The sequence below is a fragment of the Loxodonta africana genome, chromosome 24 (assembly GCF_030014295.1).
Source record: "Loxodonta africana isolate mLoxAfr1 chromosome 24, mLoxAfr1.hap2, whole genome shotgun sequence".
NCBI lineage: Eukaryota > Metazoa > Chordata > Mammalia > Proboscidea > Elephantidae > Loxodonta > Loxodonta africana.
The window spans coordinates 48012765-48031377 of record NC_087365.1 but is presented as its reverse complement, the minus strand read 5'-3'; the positions used below and the strand labels follow the sequence as shown (position 1 = coordinate 48031377).

General features: G+C 44.0%; 1 protein-coding gene across 5 annotated transcripts in view; it reads right to left on the bottom strand.

The window, feature by feature from the left end:
• The window catches only part of ARFGEF2 (ADP ribosylation factor guanine nucleotide exchange factor 2), an 86914-nt gene extending 78228 nt beyond the window's left edge, over positions 1-8686 (bottom strand). For 4 of the 5 annotated variants that reach the window (XM_003411757.4, XM_010591779.3, XM_064276183.1 and 1 more), the window contains exon 1: positions 8506-8685. In XM_003411757.4, the coding sequence (XP_003411805.1) occupies positions 8506-8626 (121 nt within the window). In that variant the 5' untranslated portion in view covers positions 8627-8685. Of the gene's footprint in view, positions 1-8505 lie in introns of all 5 variants that reach the window. The other variant, XM_023550360.2, reaches the window with a different exon arrangement.
• Between the last annotated feature and the right edge of the window lie 9927 nt (positions 8687-18613).

Below are 18613 nucleotides of genomic sequence, written 5' to 3'. Positions count from 1 at the left end.
TGCTGTTCCCACTGCTGCAATACCTCCCACTCAGCCTATGTAATTTGTATTCATCATTCAGATCTCAAGGGTAACTTCCTTAGGGTGTCTTTCCTCATCCCTTGGTTAAATGCCCTTGCAGGACCAGGTTCTCTCCTTCATAGGACTTCCCAGAGGGCATGATCATTTGAATAATGCCCATCTCACCCATTAAATGGCAAACGCCATCAGAATAGGGTCCTTGTTTGTTTTGTTCCCTTGCATCATGGCACTGGGTCTGACATCCAAATAAACATCTACTGAGAGAATGCTGGCCTGCTCTAGTCAACAGACAACAGGACTATAAAGAACAACAAATATGAACTGAGCACTCCCAAGGACTAAGGGAAAATTTTAGAATTTTATGTCCTAGCACAAGAAGCCTGTTCTCCCCATCAATCTATAAAACCTAAGAAAACATTGGAGCTAAAAGACTTATTTACAACTAAGACAGTAAACCAAAACAAGCTTCTTACAGGAAGAATCCAGGAATAAATTCACAAATGTAAAACTATTTTCTAAGATAATCTTGTTGGAAAGAAAGTCAAGTATTTTCCTGGCAGGGCCCCTAAGCCTGGTGAAAATGGTAAGAACTAACCACTGTTCTGAGCTATTCATATAGGAGACTCCATGTACTTGCTGATTAAGTACACATTTTCACAAGTTTGCTCTTTTCCATAAAGAATGGCCTTACTGTTTTCCCCAGCACTGCCTTCAGAGTCTCCCCTGAGATTTACAAGTCCAGGACAGAGCTCTAAATTCCTCCAACCACTTGCTTCGCCGGTGTCAGAGACTTGCAAAAAGGTCCATAAACCAACTAACAAGTGAGGCAAAGACAGCAAGCATCCAGTCCCGTCTTTAAATACTGGTGACAACTATGCGTCTGAATTTTAGCAGATTATCAATCAGGGGCCAAGTGCTGTGTCAGCTGTTAAGGACTCAGGTTTCGGGAGAAAGATGTGGCAGTCTGCTTCCGTAAAGATGAAAAAAAGAAAAAGAAAAACCAAACCCATTGCCGTCCAGTAGATTCTGACTCATCGCAACCCTATAGGACAGAGTTGAACCGCTCCATAGGGTTTTCAAGGAGTAGCTGGTGGATCTGAACTGCTGACCTTTTGGTTAAGAGCTGAGCTCTTAACCACTGTGCCAGCAGGGCTACTCTGTAAAGATTACAACCTTGGAAACCCTATGGGGCAGTTCTACTCTGTCCTATAGGGTCACTATGAGTTGGAATTGCCTTGATGGCAACATGTACGGGTACCGTGCCCACTACTTTACTAGATTAGTTCACTTAGCCTTGACAGTAATCCCATGACATAGGTGTTATCACCTGTATCATTTCAGGAAACAGAGGCCCAGAGAAGCTAAATTATTAACCCAGGAACACAGGACTACCAACAAGCAAAGTCTCAAGCTCAGTTCTCAATGAATTTTCCCCCAAGCCAATAATTCAACACTTTTCAGTAATCAACAACAATCCAATATTTAGATGATGTTTCTAGACAGATGATCTCCTGAAGAAACATTAAAAGCTTTTCAACAAAAAGGAGTCTGCCAGGGTCTCGAATCCTGTTATTTCTCAGAACTTTTATGCTCTCTAGCATTCTCAAAGAAAACACCAGAATTTGCTAAGATTAAAGGTTTTATTCAGTATGTGCGATGGTTAAGCACTCAGCTGCTAACCGAAAGGTTGGTGGTTCGAACCCACCCAGCAGCGCCATGGAAGAAAGACCTGGCAATCTGCTCCTGTAGAGATTACAGCCAAGAAAACCCAATGAGGCAGTTCTACTCTGCCACATGAGGTCGCTATGAGTTGGATTAGACTCGCTAGCACTTGCCAACAGCAACAACATGCTGATTTAGGAATATTTTTGGTGCTTTTCCAATTTCACTTAGGTTCTTCCTAATGGTGAAAAGTTTTTTGAATACATCAAAATTAGAAGAGCAACAATAACAGCAAAATTATATGGCACAAAAGGCAACTTACCATATATTATGTAGACGTGGAAACTGAATATTTCATGCAAATTAACATACAACTAAGATTTATGAACACACTCCCTCGACTGGCTCTCTCCTCAATGACATTTAAACGAGTTTAACATCTTCTATCTTTAAAAAAAGAAAAAACAAAACAAAAAACTCCCATGATCCATATCTCTCTCCTCCCCTTCACATCACAGCCAAACTTTGGGAAAGAGTTGTCCCTGCTTGTGGTCTATGTCTCACCTCCCACGCATGCCTCAACCCACTCCAATCTGGCTTTCACCTTCATCACGACACCAACAGCTCAAGCTAAGATCACCAATGACCCACATGCCTCTAAATCTCATAAATTCAACAGCTCAAGTAGCAAAGCTAAAGATGGATTTTATAATCTATATGTCAGGACAGAGCATTTGCTGCCACTGTGTTTCCTCACCTGGCTGTGTGGCTGTGGGTAATTTGCTCTCTGAGCCTCGATTTTCCACTGCCAGCTGTGCCCAAACACAGACATTAATTATGTGTCCTAACTTCGGAATAAGAGACTTAACTGCTGATCTCACAAGTCAGAAAAACTTAGTAATTCGAATGAAACCAGCTCTTCATCTTCATTTCTTCCATTAGTCCCTGTGGTTGCGAGCTACCGTCAAAGTCGGCCCTGACTCATGGCAACCCCACACCCAACACAACAAAATGCGGCCTAGTCCTGTGCCATCCCCACAACTGGTTGTGGACAGGACCACTGCGTCCATAGGTTAAAGTAAACCAAAGGCACCTGCAGAAAAAAGCTGCACTCTTTTGACCAGAGGCTTTCAAATACATCTCAAAATTCAGCCAGAGAAATATGGTCTCTTACCGAACCTTCACTGCACAAGAAACCTCACTGCAGTATAATGGTTGTTTTAAAACTCCTACCTATTGCTGCTAAGTTGATTCCAACTCATAGTGACCCTATAGGACAGAGTACAACTGTCCCATAGGGTTTCCAAGGCTGTAATCTAATGGAAGCAGAGTGCCACATCTTTCTCCCATGGAGTGGCTGGTGAGTTCAAGCTGCTGACCTTTCAGTTAGCAGCCGAACACTTAACCACTATGCCACCAAGCCTCCTTAAAGGCTCCACAGGGTATTTCCTGTACAAGAGCTTTCATATGGAGAGGCAATAAAGCATAGTCACCTGTTGCCGTCGAGTCAATTCCAACCCAGAGCGACCCTACAGGACAGAGTAAAACTGCCGATATTTTGGATAGCAGCCGAGTTCTTAACCACTGCACTACCAGGGCTCCATAAAGCACAGCAGTAATGGTTAAGACACGATGGGGTCGCTACGAGTCGAAAATGAATTGAAGGCACCTAACAACAACAATAACGGTTAAGATTTTGGGCTCTGGAGCCAAGACTGCCTGTGTTCACACCCTGGATCCATCACAAATGAGTTGGGTTTCCTCGCTAACTTATTTAACTTCTCTGGGCCTCAATGGAAATTATTAAGTGAGAACTAAACTGCACATAAAACACATTGCATTGTGCCGGAATGTAGAAATGCTTAGGATATGTTATATAGATATTATCTAATTTATGTGCTTAAAAAAATCAATTTCATATGAAAAACTGTATAGCTATGTTTACTATTCTTTTTATATTGATAATGACTAGGAACAATGACAGCTGGCAATTACAGAGCACTTAGCTCTTATTTAGCACTTTGTGCACATTAAATTAAATGAGATACTACATCTCCTATCGTATATAATATATATGAAGAGTACTGTTAAAACAATTCAGTTAAAGTTTTCCGATTGTTGACAAATTTTCCCATACCCAATTTAAAAACACTTAGGATTATCTTGTCAAGTCTCCAAACTCCACAGAGTTTAACAGTGGAAATATAATTTAAACAGAGATCATGGGAGAAAATGGCTCTTAAGTAAGACAGTTATAAAAGAGAGGTTTAAGCACATAATTATGCTCCCCAACAGAGAGCTGAAAGGTTTAAGATGATTAATATACATCAAAGCTCCATAAATGAGGTAAAGAGCAACAAAGTCCTGGGGGTGAGACTACTCTGGGGCTTGCTGGCTTTCTCCAGGTAAAGGGTGGAAGGACACCATCTCTGAACTGGGCAGTCCCAGCGATGTATTTGCACTGAGTTCAGATGAAATCAGTACAATTCCTCCAAGCCTATTCCGTCCTGATCATCACTGCTTTTATAAGGGACAATCCCTGTCTTCATTGAGCTTATCCAGTTAACACTCCAACGAACACAGCTTTTTAGTTATGTAATATCATTCTTATGTACTGCCATCTACAAACCAAATAGAGCAGTAAGTCATTCCCAAATGAGGAACCAAAGGAAGAAAAGAAAACTGAACCAGGGCATTTATAGTTTCTGTGGTTTGTCTCCGCTTAAAATAATATTAAGATAATAAAAATGGCAGCAAGCCTTTATTGAGCACCTACTACATGCCAAGCACTTCACACACGTCCAATAACTCAGTCTTTATAATAGCTCTATGAGGAAAGTACGAAATTAAATAACTTGTTCAAAATCTCAAAGGTAGAAAGTAGAAGGCAAGGGATTTGAATGCTGGCAGGCTTTCATTGAGAGCACAGGCTGTTAACCGCTATACTATACAGTCCCTGCAGTCCTGATCCCCAACATGCTACAATTAGTGGAATCGTATCACAGAAGCTGTTTTCTGTAAGTGCTCTCTATAATCCAAGCTTGGTTCAACTCTGAGCTGTCATTTACAGTTCCTCTTATCAAAATTAATGACAATCTACAAAAGGTAATCTCTAAAATGCTGGCCAACTGCAATGCTTCCTATACTTATTTCAATTATTTTTCTAACTGCTACTTAAATGGGATTTATGAACACAAGACTGTGCCCTGAGACACAGAGTGAAAGATCTCCAGGTACTTCACTGTGTTTTGAAGTAAAAGCGGTCATTCTATTTAACAGCTATGACACACAATGACTCTCTTTAAAAAGATGGCCAATTTATATCAACATACACATAAACCCCTTGCCGTCGAGTTGATTCCGACTCATAGCGACCCTATATGATAGAGTAGGACTGCCCCATAGAGTTTCCAAGGAGCGCCTGGTGGATTCAAACTGCTGACTCTTTGGTTAGGACTCGTACCTCTTAACCACTACACCACCAGGGTTTCCAACACCACACACAGGCTCCCTTATAATGGTTCCTAATACTCATTTCAATGATAATGATGAGCCACCATGCCGATTTACCATTCACTGAATCTGTAATCAAATGACTTCCTATCTAGGCCATTTCTTGGGGGCATTGGTGGTTCAGCGGTAGAATTCTCACCTTCCCCACAGAAAACCCTGGTGGCGTAGTGGTTAAGTGCTATGGCTGCTAGCCAAAGGGTCAGCAGTTTGAGTCCGCCAGGCACTCCTTGGAAACTCTGTGGGGCAGTCCTACTGTGTCCTATGAGTCGCTGTGAGTTGGACTTGATGGCACTGGGTCTGGTTTTTTTGGGGGGTTTATGCAGGAAACCTGGATTAGATTTTTGACCAATGCATCTCACGCATAGCCACCACCTGTCTGTCAGTGAAGGCCTGCACGTTGCTATAATGCTGAACAGCTTTTGGCAGAGCTTCCAGAGTAAGATGGAGTAGGAAGAAAGGCTTGGCAATCTACTTCCAAAAATCAGCCAATGAAAACCCTATGGATATCATAATGATCCTATCCCAGCTGATCTTGAGGATGGTGCAGGACCAGATGGCTTTCTGTTCCATCATGCAAGGAGTTGCCACGAGTCAGGGACCAACTTGACGGCAGCTAACAACAGCCCATTTCTTACAATTCACTACTAACACACTGAAAGTGCGTGCATTCTACAATTTTGGTTGGAAAGATATGAACTTCTGAACAAAGTTATATCTATCTAATAAACTCTCAACATTACGGCCCTTTACAACCCATATGGCAATTTTAAAAGAAAGTTCCAACAACATGACATACAATTTGGTGGAGATTTTATGTTAAGTTTTCTGAAAGGGGAATGAAAACATTTCTGCCAAATAACTATTTTGAAACTTCCACAATACTCTTTAAGTAATAATATTGAGAGGACAGAGTTCAGGCAGATTTCAAAGTGGTTATAAACACTAGACTTCTGCCTAACTAACAAACTACTTTTTAGTGCTTAGCCTGCATTCTTATACAACAATATCCAACAGTTGGCCTTGGTTGTCTGAATAGAAAAGCTTTAAAAAAATCTAAATCTTGGTAAATTCCTACCACTGATCCTGAATTTCACATGGGGTCACTATGACTCAGAATTGATTGGAGGACAACTAACAACAAAAACCCAACTATTTCCAGATTATCTGGACAACAGCAGCCTCTTATATCAATAGTTCTTGACCCCCGAGGGAGTCTCAGACCCTTCTGAGAATCTGATGAAAGTTTTGGACTCTCTTCCCTGAGATGAGCAATTTTCACAAGCTCATTCCTAGGACCCAAGAACCCCAGCTCTATACCTTGCACCAAATGAAGGGAGAAAGGTGATGGCAATATCAAAATCTGCGACAAAAAAATAAAAACTTGCACGTGCTCAGTCAATTTGTTAGAGTCCAAACAAAGGCACTGCAGTGGTGAATTAGCTTGAAGACAGCTCTGTTCAATGTATTGATCCCACTGCCCTAAACTCTTCTCCTGAAACTCCACATGGGATACTTCTTGCCTTTCAGTACTAAGCTCAAATGTCACCTCCTCTGAAAGGATAACTTTCCTGGAGGCCCAATTTAAAGTAGCCCTCAGACCCTCTTTACCACATCTCTTTTATTTTCACAATAGTATTTATTACTATCCAAAAATACTTCATTTATTTTCTTATTTACTTTAGGCTCTCTTATTAGGATCTAATGGGGCAGTTCTACTCTGTCCTATAGGGTCCCTATGAGTCGGAATCCACTAGATGGCAGTGGGTTTGGTTTTTTTTTTTTTAGAGTCAAAGCTTTGCAAAGTGTTAAAAAGCAAAGATGTCACCTTAGGCAATAGGGCGTGCCTGACCCAAGCCGTGGTATTTTCAATCACCTCATGTGCATGCGAAAGCTGGACAGTGAATAAGAAGACTGATCAAGAATTGATGCCTTTGAGTTTTGGTGTTGGTGGAAAATACCTAATATACCATGGACTGCCAGAAGACAGAACAAGTCTGTCTTGGAAGAAGTACGGACAGAATGCTCCTTAGAAGCAAGGATGGTGAGTCTTCGTCTCACGTACTCCGGACATGTTATCAGAAGGGACCAGTCCCTGGAGAAGGATATCACGCTTGGTAAAGTAGAGGGTCAGTGAAAGAGAGAAGACCCTCAACAAGGTGGACTGACACAGTGGCTGCAATGATGGGCTCAAGCATAGCAACGATTGTGAGCATGGCACAGGACCTAGCAGTGTTTTGTTCTGTTTTACAGAGGGCTGCTATTGAGTTGGAACCGACTTGGCGGCACCTAACAAGCTTCAAAAGGGCAAGGATCTTGTCTGTCTTGTTTCCCAGTGCCTACAACAGTGCCTGGTACACAGTACGCATCTGATAATTATTTGTTCCGTGAACAAAACTAAAAGATAGGATGTTGATGCTGGTCTCAGCTACCAAGAGTTTTAACCAGCTATGAGTTAGGGTTTCTCCCTTTTCCATAATCTGCAGTCCATTCAATCGGCAAATATTTAGTGAGCATATGCTGTGTGCCAGGTACTGTTGCAAGTGTGGGGGACATAGCAGTGAATAAAACAAATATGTTTGCCCTCACTGACCCTACATTTTAGTGGACCAACAAGAATAAGCAGTTCTCTTGCAACCCATAACACCTGGGAGCTATAGAATAAATCTCTACATTCCTTCCTTGAGGTAAAGAGCTATGAACGGATTAAAAAACAAACAAACCCACTGCCATCGGTCAATTCCGACTCATAGGACCCTACAGGACAGGGAACTGCCCCGTAGGGTTTCCAAGGCTGCAATCTTTACGGAAGCAGACTGCCACGTCTTTCTCCAGCGAAAGAGGTATGGGAGATCACCAAATAAAAGGAAAACATTCTCCAATCGGGCACTTACAAAACGAGCCTCAGGGGTTCCCCCGAAACCAGTTGGACAGCTCTTCCCACCTATATTCTGCTCACCTGGGGGAACCCGAACCGGTAAAGCCCAGGTAAAGAGAAAACTTGGGGCAAGGGCTGCTACTTTTGAGGACTTGGGGTGGTGAGGGGAGGAACCAGGAAACAGGACAGCGAGGAGTCGTGGCAAGAGCCCTGGGCTGGGAGGCTGGAGAGCCAGCTCTGACTGTCCCCAACTTGCTAGGTGACCTTGGGCCAATCCTGAGCTTCCCCGACATCAGTTTCCCCTGGGGATATAATGAGTATGCCGAGAGGGTGGGATTCTGGGCCCAGGGGCGGGGAAAGCGGAAACAAGGAGGCCGACTGAGGCCCGGTGGGGTAACGGCCGGCGTGGGGCCGGGCCGGGGCGGCTCACCCACCGAGCGCCACCTGGCAGGCCCTGCGCAGCTGGGAGTGCTGGGGCCGCTTCACCTCCTTGTCGGCCAAGATCTTCTCCAGGGCCCGGGACACGAACATGCTCTTGGTCTGGCTCTCCTGCATGGCCCCGGCCCGGCGGGGGCTGGCAGCCCCGCGGACGGGCGGCGCGCACGAGCCGGCGAGCAAGGCTACGGCCCCGGCGTCCCGGCCGGTACCGGCCGCGTCCGTCTGCACCGCCCCGTCAGGAAGCGACGCCGCGGCCCCACGGCGCCGCCATGTTGGAGCGCATCACGTGACCACGTGACGGGCGGAGCCGCTAGGGCTGCCGCGCGTCTGTCGACCCCGTGCCCTGACGGGGCGGGGCCTGATGCTGGGGGCGGGGCGGGGGCGGGGCACGATGGGAGGGCAGGGGAGGGGCTGAAGATGGAGGGAGGAGGGAGAAAGGCGGTGAGAGGGAGTAGAAACCTGTGAAGAGGGGACGCGGGTCGGGGGGAAGAAAGGAGAGGGAGGAGAAGTGGTGATGGGAAGAGAAGAGCTGAGGAAAAAAGGCAGTGAGGAGGATGGGCCTGGAGATGATGGGGTTAGAGATGAGGAAAGAGAGATGAGAGGGAAAGAGGAGGTGAGACGGAAAAGAAGAAAGGAAGGCGAAAAGAGGGAAGTCTGGAAAAAAGAATTGGTGAGGGAATGAGATAGATGATAAGGGGCAAAAGGAAGAGGTGTGGAGAAAGAGGAGGTGAGGGGGAAGATTGGAAGAAAGAATTGGCGGGGGAGTGAGAGTTGATGAGGGAGTGGGAGGAGTTGAGGAAAGGGGAAGCAAAGAGAGGAAGTGAGGGATGAGGGGAGGCATGGAGGTAGAGAAAGTGAGGGGAAAGAGGAGGTGGAGATGGGAGAGAGGAGGTGAAGGAGTAAGAGAAGGGCTGAGGGGAGAGAGGAGGTAGAGAGAAGAGTCTAGGAGAAGAGCAGAGAAGAGGAAAAAAGATGAGGAGAAGGGAGAGAGAAGATAAAGGGAAGAGGGAGGAAGTTAGGAGAAAAGGGGAAGAGGAATGAAATGGAAAAAGATGATGTGAGGGGGAGGCAGTGAGAAAGAATGGAAAGAAAGCACACTCGGAAATGGAAAGAGAGAAGGAGTGAAGGGAAATAGGAAGTGAAAGGAAGGCAGGCAGAGAAAAGGTGTATTTGTGGACAATTTCCAGAAACAGTATTTTACCGTTCCCATCTGCAAAACACACAGCATCCGCACAACCCTCCTGTGGCCACGGCAGAGCCAGCTCCTGGTATCCGGCTCACTTGTGTTTATTGCGCGCCACGTCTGTGCCTGGTGCTGCCAGGAAGGTCTCACTGCCAGTCCACCTCCTTTTGGAGTTTATCTGGTCTATTTTCATAAACCTGTGTGGTTCCTTACAATGCTGCAAGCAGGCCGGGAGTGTTTCCTACGTTTGACAGAGGAAGAAACGGAGCTCACCACTGATACCACAACAGCCAGTAGTGATGTCCCTGGGCCCCTTCACACACCACCCACCTCTGCCAAGAGAAACTGTGTGGCTGCTGGGACTCATACGAGGTGAGGCCCCTTCTTATAACCCTCAGAAACCTCCATGTGAGTGAGGTCAAATCCTCAGGTCTCAGCTCAGACATCTCAGGGAGACCCTCCCTGACTACCCAGCAGAAAATAGCCCCCCTCCCTATTTTAGGAAACCCTGGTGGCATAATGGTTAAGTGCTATGGCTGCTAACCAAGAGATCGGTAGTTCAAATACACTAGGCGCTCCTTGGAAACTCTATGGGGCAGTACTACTCTGTCCTATAGGGTCGCTATGAGTTGGAATTGACTCGACGGCAGTGGGTTTGGTTTTGGTTTTGGCTCCCTATTTTATGATTTTTATAGCATTTTTCTGATTTTTTCTTTTTTTTACTTGTTGACTTTTTTGTTGTCTACTAGAACGTAGGCCAGGGAAAATCTGGACTGTATCCCCAGAACCAGGTAGAATGTTTCCTGGTCATAAATTCCATAAATTCCATTGCTTTGAAATGTGACTTTGCAGGTCCTTTCATCAGGTGATGGAGTCTATTTCTCCACCCCTTTGAGTCTGTTCTACCCTTGTGATTTGCTTTGGCCTATAGGATGTATTTGCTCACTACCATCTTCCCCACGTAGAATGCAAATTCCATGAGCTCACAGCTCTATGCCAGAGTCCATCGTACTTACGGAATGAATGAGTAAATGGAGGGGGCTGGATTTAGGTCCACGGGATTTAATCTTTCAATCAGCAAGTTATTTGTGGGGTACCTTCTATGCTTTTGTGGGGTACACAATAATGACTCCCCAAAGATGTCCACATCCTAATCCCTAGAACCTGTTACTTTACATGGCAAAAGAAACTTTGCAGATATGATTAAGTGAAGGATCTTGAGATGGGGAAAGTATTCTGGATTACCAGGTGGGCCCAGCATAATCACAAAGGTCCTTATAATAGGGACCCTGAAGGGTCAGAGTTGGAGAATGGGACCTGATGACCAAAGCAGAGGTCAGAGTGATGTGGGGCCATGGGCCAAGGAATGTGGTGGCCTCTAGAAGCTAGAAAAGCATAGAAGTGGATTCTACCTTAGAGCCTCCAGAAGGAACAAAGCCGTATTGACCCATTTTAGACTTTTGGTCTCCAGAACTCTGAAAGAATAAATTTGTGTTGCTTTAAGCCACTAACTCATTGCCATTGAGTCATTTCAGACTCATAGCGCCCCTATAGGATGAGTAGAACTGCCCCATAGGGTTTCCAAGGCTGTAATCTTCATAGGGAAACCCTGGTGGCATAGTGGTTAAGTGCTACAACTGTTAACCAAGTGGCTGGCAGTTCAAATCCACCAGGCGCTTCTAGGAAACTCTATGGGACAGTTTTACTCTGTCCTGTAGGGTCGCTATGAGTCATAATCGACTCAACGGTAGCGGGTTTTGGTATAGTTTCCAAACTGGGTTGGCACAAGGAGCTTCAGCTTTAAAATCCAGCATGTCAAACCTCAACCCCACCATTCAGTATGACCTTGGACAATGATTTTATCACCTTGAACCTCAATTTCCTGATCTGTAAAGTGGGTAATCCTAACTGTAACTTGTGAAAATCAAGTGAAATGATGCATATAAATCATGTACCTGCACTACCAACCATTCGGACCAGACACACAATTGATGACCCTGGATAGAATGGGAGAAAAATGTAGAACAAAACTCAAATTCCTAAAAAAGGGCCAGACTTACTCAACCAGTAGAAACTAGAGGAAACTCTGAAACTATCACCCTGCGTTAGCCTTTAAACGTGGAGCTCAAACCACTCCTGTGGTCACCTATCAGCCGAGACAGAGACTGGCTCATAATACTACCACCCGTGAGTGCTGTGCTTTTTTAAACAAGCATATAAATGATACCTAACGGTTAACATTTACCCTAGACCAAAGATGAGACGATAAGGAGGGACAAGGAAGCTAGATTAATGGAAACGGAACAACCAGAATGGAAATACTGAGAATGACACATCGTGAAATGTCTCTGAATAATATGTACGGAAACTGTTAAATGAGAACGTAATTTGCTATGTAAATTTTCTCCAAAAACACAGTAAAATATTTTTTTAAGTATTTTAAAAATATATTTTTTAAAAAGACCAGACTTAGTGGTCTGACTAAGGCTAGAAGGACCCTGGTGGTCATGGCCCCCAGACCTTTTGCTGGCCCAGGACAGGAACCACTCCCGAAACCAACTCTTCAGACATGGATTGGACTGGACGATGGGTTGGAGAGGGATGCTGATGAGGAGTGAGCTTCTTGGATCAGGTGGACACTTGAGACTCTGTTGGCATCTCCTCCCTGGAGAGGAGATGAGAGGGTAGAGGGGGTTAGAAGCTGGCAGAATCAACACGAAAAGAGAGAGTGGAGGGAGAGAGCAGGCTGTCTCGTTGGGGGAGAACAATTGGGAGTATGTAGCAAGGTGCATATAAGTTTTTGTGTGAGAGACTGACTTGATTTGTAAACTTTCACTTAAAGCACAATTAAAAAAAAAAAAAGTGCCTGGCCACTTAAAATTGTTCTAAGAGTTCAGGGCCTGGCAAACTTCCCCAGGTCTGTCCTAAATTACTAACCAAAAAAAAAAACAAACAAGCCAGTTGCCCTGGAGTTGCTTCTGACTCATGGTGACCCCATGTATGTTAGAGTAGAACTGTGCTCCACAAAAATAGAGTTTTATGGCAAAATTGTCACGAAAGGAGAGACTGGAAGGGCTGACTCATTAGGGGGAGAGTAAGTGGGAGTAAGGTGTATATAAGCTTATATGTGACAGACTGAGTTGATTTGTAAACGTTCACTTAAAGCTCAAAAAAATTATTAAAAAAAAAAAAGTTTTAAATGGCTAATTTTTCAGAAGCAGATCACCTGGCCCTTCTTTCGAGGGGCTTCTGGTTTTGGTTAGCAGCTGAATGCTGAACCGTTGTGCCACCAGGGCTCGTTTTTCCTTATAGCGTGCAGTAATTATTTCATCAACCAATAATTTACCATTAGTTTTAGGGAAACTTGGTGGCACAGTAGTTAAGAGCTTGACTGCTAACTTAAAGGTAGGTCGTTCAAATCCAGCAACCGCTCCTTGGAAACGCTATGGGGCAGTTCTACTCTGTCCTATAGGGTCACTATGAGTTGGAACCGAATAGAGGGCAATAGGACTCCGATTCAGGGTTACATCATCCTTCACTAAGCATAGGGCTGTTGAGATGATTGACTGTGATAAAAAATGTAAATGCTTAGCCAGAATCACGTGAAACATAGCAATCTCGTGGTCAGATATTACAGTGCGTAGGTAAAGATGCTAAACCCGAGAGCCTCCAAGGTGAGAAGGAATTCACGAGGTGATCCAAAGGTGCTAGGTGGCCAAAAAGCATACCATGTGTTCACCACAGGTAACCTTTAGGTGAGCCAGAAGGAGAACGAAGGCCATTCCAGGTAGGAAGAACAGCATGGATAAAGACATGGATTGAACGAGAACTGTGCTGACAGTGTAGGGCATCCTTCCTGGACAGAAAATGGATGGGGAAGATGAGGGAGCCAAAGGTCAGTATTAAGCTCTAGAGTGTTATCTCTGTAAAACAATGTGTTTAACACCCTGGAAAGTATGCAACAATTTTTTAGGGACAGTGTTTAAACACTGTGTTTAACAATGCTAATTGTATTAAGCTTTACAGTCAGTAGGCGTTCAACACAAACAGAGTGGAAAAAAGTTTGGAAAAGGTAATTAGAATTATTAGGGTCTCTCACTGTCTTGTGACCACAGACTCCTAGCCTGACCCGGAGGCATTAAGTGGAGATCTCCTTAATAGGGAGGGGAACTGTCTTCATCTTCTTCTCCCTTCTGGCCAGAATGTAGACACAGTGGCTGGAGCTAAAGCAGCCATCATATACCATGAGGAAATGTGGAAAGTGTGGCCAAAGTACCAAGACACAAGGATCCTGGCTCCCTGAAGACTGTGGGCACCATACAAGCCCTGGACTGCCAACCGTAAAAGAGAAAATAGATCCTACAGTTTTGTCATCAGTAAATGGGGATAATAAAAGTACCTACCTCATGGATTTTTTGTGAGAATAATATGAGTTAATACATATAAAATACCTAGAATATTACCTGGCACATAGTAGGTGCTCTTTGTTTGTTCTCACTCAAGGGACCAGTTTATTACTTTATCAACAGGTCCCCATTGGGTAGAGCATCATTTGAAACTCAAGAGAGCATAAAAAGAGGAGAAGGCAGAACCCCCAGGATCTTATGGTTTATCATTGTTGGGAGAGGGGAACTAAAGGGTGCAAAATAAGATACAGTAGAGAATGAAACAATACAAGAAATAAAATACAATGAATATAGGCAAATCCGTAGATAAAGTAGATTAGAGGTTGTCAGGTTCCCTTCCCATTAGCAGCTGCGAATGGCTACAGGGTTTCTTTTTGGGGTGATGAAAGTTCTAGAATTAGCATACTAAAAACCATTGCATTGTACACTTTAAATAGATGAATCGTATGGTATGTGAATTATATTGCAGCAAAATTTTTAAAAAATTGAGTAAACTCTATAACTCAGAAATGAGAGTTAATAATGACATTTACATGGTGTTTCCTACAGGCCAGGGGCAGCTCTAAGAGCTTTGTCTAGATTAACTCATTTAATTCTTACAACAACCTCAAGAGGTAAGTACTATTATTATGCCCATTTTACAGAAGAGAAAACTGAGGCTCAGCAAGGTTTCTTGTCCAAGGTCATACAGCAAGTTCACGTGAGAGCTGGGATTTGAATCCAGGCTGTCTGGCTCTTGGGGCTAAGCTTGTAATCACAATAAAAAAACAATACTACGCTGTATTTTAAGTTGCCACAACTTAGTATGGAACTAAATAACTTTTAATTGAAGAGGCAAATAAATAGACTTTAGAAGCTTAGAAAGCCACAGAGGAGGGATGTGAGCTAGATGTTGAAAGATGCTTTGCCCTAAACAAACAGAAATGAGAGAGGTGGGCATTTCTTTCTATTCCATCAATGTCTTACTTACTCAGTGCTTCCCTAATAGAAATGCCACAAATGATTGGCTTTAAAAAACAGAAATTTATTTTCTCACAGTTCTGGAGGCTGAAAGTTCATATCAAGTCCTGGCCATGTTGATTCTTTCTGTGGGCCTCTTTCCTAGTTTCTGGTGTCTGCTGGTGATCCTTAACATTCCTTTGCTTGTAGACAATCCTCCCATGTTACCTGTCTTCTGCCTGTGTGTGTGTGTGTGTGTGTGTGTGACAGGAACTAATTGATTGATTACATTATATTACATTATGGAAGATGATTACATTGTACTAGATATAAGGCTGTTGTTGTTGTTGATTGCCATTGAGTCGGCTGTGACTCGTAGCAACCTTATGTATAACAGAATGAAACATTGCCGGGCCCTGCAGTATCCTCATAATCACTGCTATGTTCGAGGTAATTACATTAGGTTAGATTCCATTATGGAAGGTAATCTGCTCTAGCCAAGGCTAACTGATTTAATCACATGTAAAGAGCAACCAGACTAGTATTTGATCAAACCGGTGGGAACTATAGTCTAGCTAAGTTGACACACAAAAAAATTAACCACCAAGGTCAGCATATAGTTCTTGAGCTCTGTTCTACGCACAGGGGACACAGTAGTGAACAAAATGCTGAATTCCTTTCCCTCGTAGGGCTAAATTCTAGTGTTGGGAAACAGACAATAAACGTATAAATGCATGTGTGGAGTGCTTAAAGCCTCATTTGCATCATATTTTAAAATTTTTATTAGGTATTAGTTATAACTAGTCCAACTGCCCAGAGTCTGCCATGTTGGGAGGAAGCCCAAAGTAACTCACACGGAGAGACTTATGGAGAAAGGCGATACCCAGCCATGTGCAGCTGCTCCAGTCCCCACTGTTCCAGTGCCAATCACCATCCATCTTGAACTATCCAAATCTAAAGCCAGACGTGGCCAACTAAGCCCTTTGCAAATTCCTGACTTACAGAAACTGTGAGAGATAATGATTAATGTTGTTTTAAGCCACTAAGTTTGGGGCTGATTTGTTATACCGCAACAGTAACCAGAACCGTTGCTTATTTGAAAATAATCTGAAGATAAAAGGAAATATCACCCTGGTGTAATGGGCCTAAGAGAGAAACTTCTTAAAGCAGAGTGACCCCCTAGGAAGCTTCTGGGATTTTCTAGCTGGAAGCGGACTTGGACCAGCACTGTGAGGTGGTGGAAAGGAGTCAGGATCAAGACATATTTAGCAGGTTGAGCCAAAAGGCCTCCAGACTGGCTGAATGTGAGGATGAGGAAGAACAGGGGCTCTAGATGACCAAAAGGGTGGTGGTGGTACCATTTACCAAGGAACACAGGAAAAGCTGGTTTCAGAGGGAAAAGATGCTATAGCCACCAACTCCAAGAACATGCTTTCCAATGGGCGTTCTTCTCTAAAACTTCTTAGCATATCTGACCTTTCTTTTTTCATAAAAAGGAAAGAAAAACATTTCCTTCCTCAACTTTAATGCAATTAATATTGCGGCCACCAGATGGCGCCAATGTTCAGGCAGTTCAGACAGCCTCACCGCCTGGTCCTGTTTTACTCTTTAAAAAAGTTGCGGGGGGAGCCGGGGGGGACGCGTAGGTTTTGGCTTAACTAGTTTGGCTCACAATCATTCTCATGAGCTACACTGGCACCAGAATAAAATCTGATAGCTTGTCATGTGTGAGAAAGGGTTTGGTACTGGCGTATTTACTCATTTTATCCCTCAGCGCTAACGACAAAAATACCTCCTTCACCACAATTTTCCATGTTGCCTGTACCCTTTTCAAAGTACTGGGGGAGACTTTTCCTTACTTCTTTTGCGTTGCTAACTGTAAGCCCAAATTAGCAAAGTTTGATTCTGATACACTTGCACTAATTTTTCCTTCCCTCCTCCCCTATTTAAATGACCTCTGTTGTCTCCTCTCCTGGCTTCTGTGCATTTGGCAGTAGGTACTCGTTCCTCCAGCTATCAGACTGGAAAGCACAGAAGATAATTCTTTCTCATGATTTCAGCCTCAAATGCTATACCCTTCAATCCTACTGACCTCACCACCAGCATTTTTAAGGGATTTAGGAGCTGGGTGGGGAGAGGGAGGCAGGGTCTCAGAGCCTCTCAGACCCCAGCCCTCTGGTGTCTGCTGCCCCAGGTACAGCTTTTCCTTCCTTCATGAGGACTCCATGACCCCTCAAGTTTCCTGTCCTTCTGGGGGCTGTAGTTTTGCTCCCAAACCTGCTCCAAGGGAGGACACTTTAGGGCCAGTTCCCCAGCTGGTTCTCATCAAAGGTGTTTGTTCCGTGAGCTCCTGGGGGCCAGGAGGGGAGGGGACCCAACTTTCCCCCTGTTTTCATTTATGTCCCAAATGGAAGAGATTATTTGGCAATAGACTCGTTGTGTTCCCGAAGGTACCAAGGCTCTAGGAATTGCGAATTCTCTCTGGTCTGGTAAAAATTATCTCTCAGACTTGTGGGCGCGCAGAATTCATCTCAGTCTGCTCAGATCTCTGCTCCCCACCTGTTTTTCCCAGGTTCCTGTGGTCGGAACTAATTTCTGTCTCCGGGATTTCTCATTGCTGGTGCTGCAATTACAGCAGTTATTCTGGGTTTTTATTCTTTTCCTAGCCTGAAACCCCTCAGGGCAGGAACCACTTTTTACACTTCCCAGAGTTCCCTAGTGCTGGGGTACCCAACATTCCCCACTACACACACACACACACACACACACACACACCCCAGGCTTTGGCAAGACTGTGAGGAGGGTTGTTTTTTTTTTTTTTAACACCAGCTAGTGGTACTTTGGAAATCCTGGTGGCCTAGTGGTTAAGTACTATGGCTCCTAACAAAAAGACCGGCAGTTCGAATCCTCCAGGCGCTCCTTGGAAGCTCTATGGGGGCAATTCTACTCTGTCCTGTAGGGTTGCTATGAGTCGGAATTGACTCGATGACAATGGGTTTGGTTTTGGCGTGGTACTTTGGGAAAAACAACAATGTACTAAAACTTTCATAAAATTAAATTTAAATAAATGGTATTTATTTCGATATTTTAATCCTTCTTCCTTTGGAGAGGGAGACAGTTTGATTTAAATGTTCTTTCTTTGAGAAGCAAAGTTGAAAATATTTATTTGATTTTATCTTTAATTCATCTTAAAGTTCTTACTCAGCAATATAAAAAATAGACCATCTTATATTGTTTTTAAGAATTTTTAGTGACCTGAGAAATCTAAAAGGTTGGGAATCATTGCCCCCAAAGCAGAGAAACAAAAACCTCTACCCTCATGGAGTTAATACGCTCATAGGGCAGTGGTTCTCAACTGGGGATGATTCTGCTCACTAGGCCAAGTCTGGAGACATTTTTGGTTGCCGTGATGGGGAGAAGGGAGGGTGTGCTATTAGCATCTAATGGGTAGAGGCCAGGGATGCTGCTAAACGTCCTACGATGCACAGGACAGCCTCCCACTATAAAGAACGATCTGGCCCAAATGTCAATAGTGCCAAGCAAACAAAAACGAAACCTGTTGCCGTCAATTCCAAC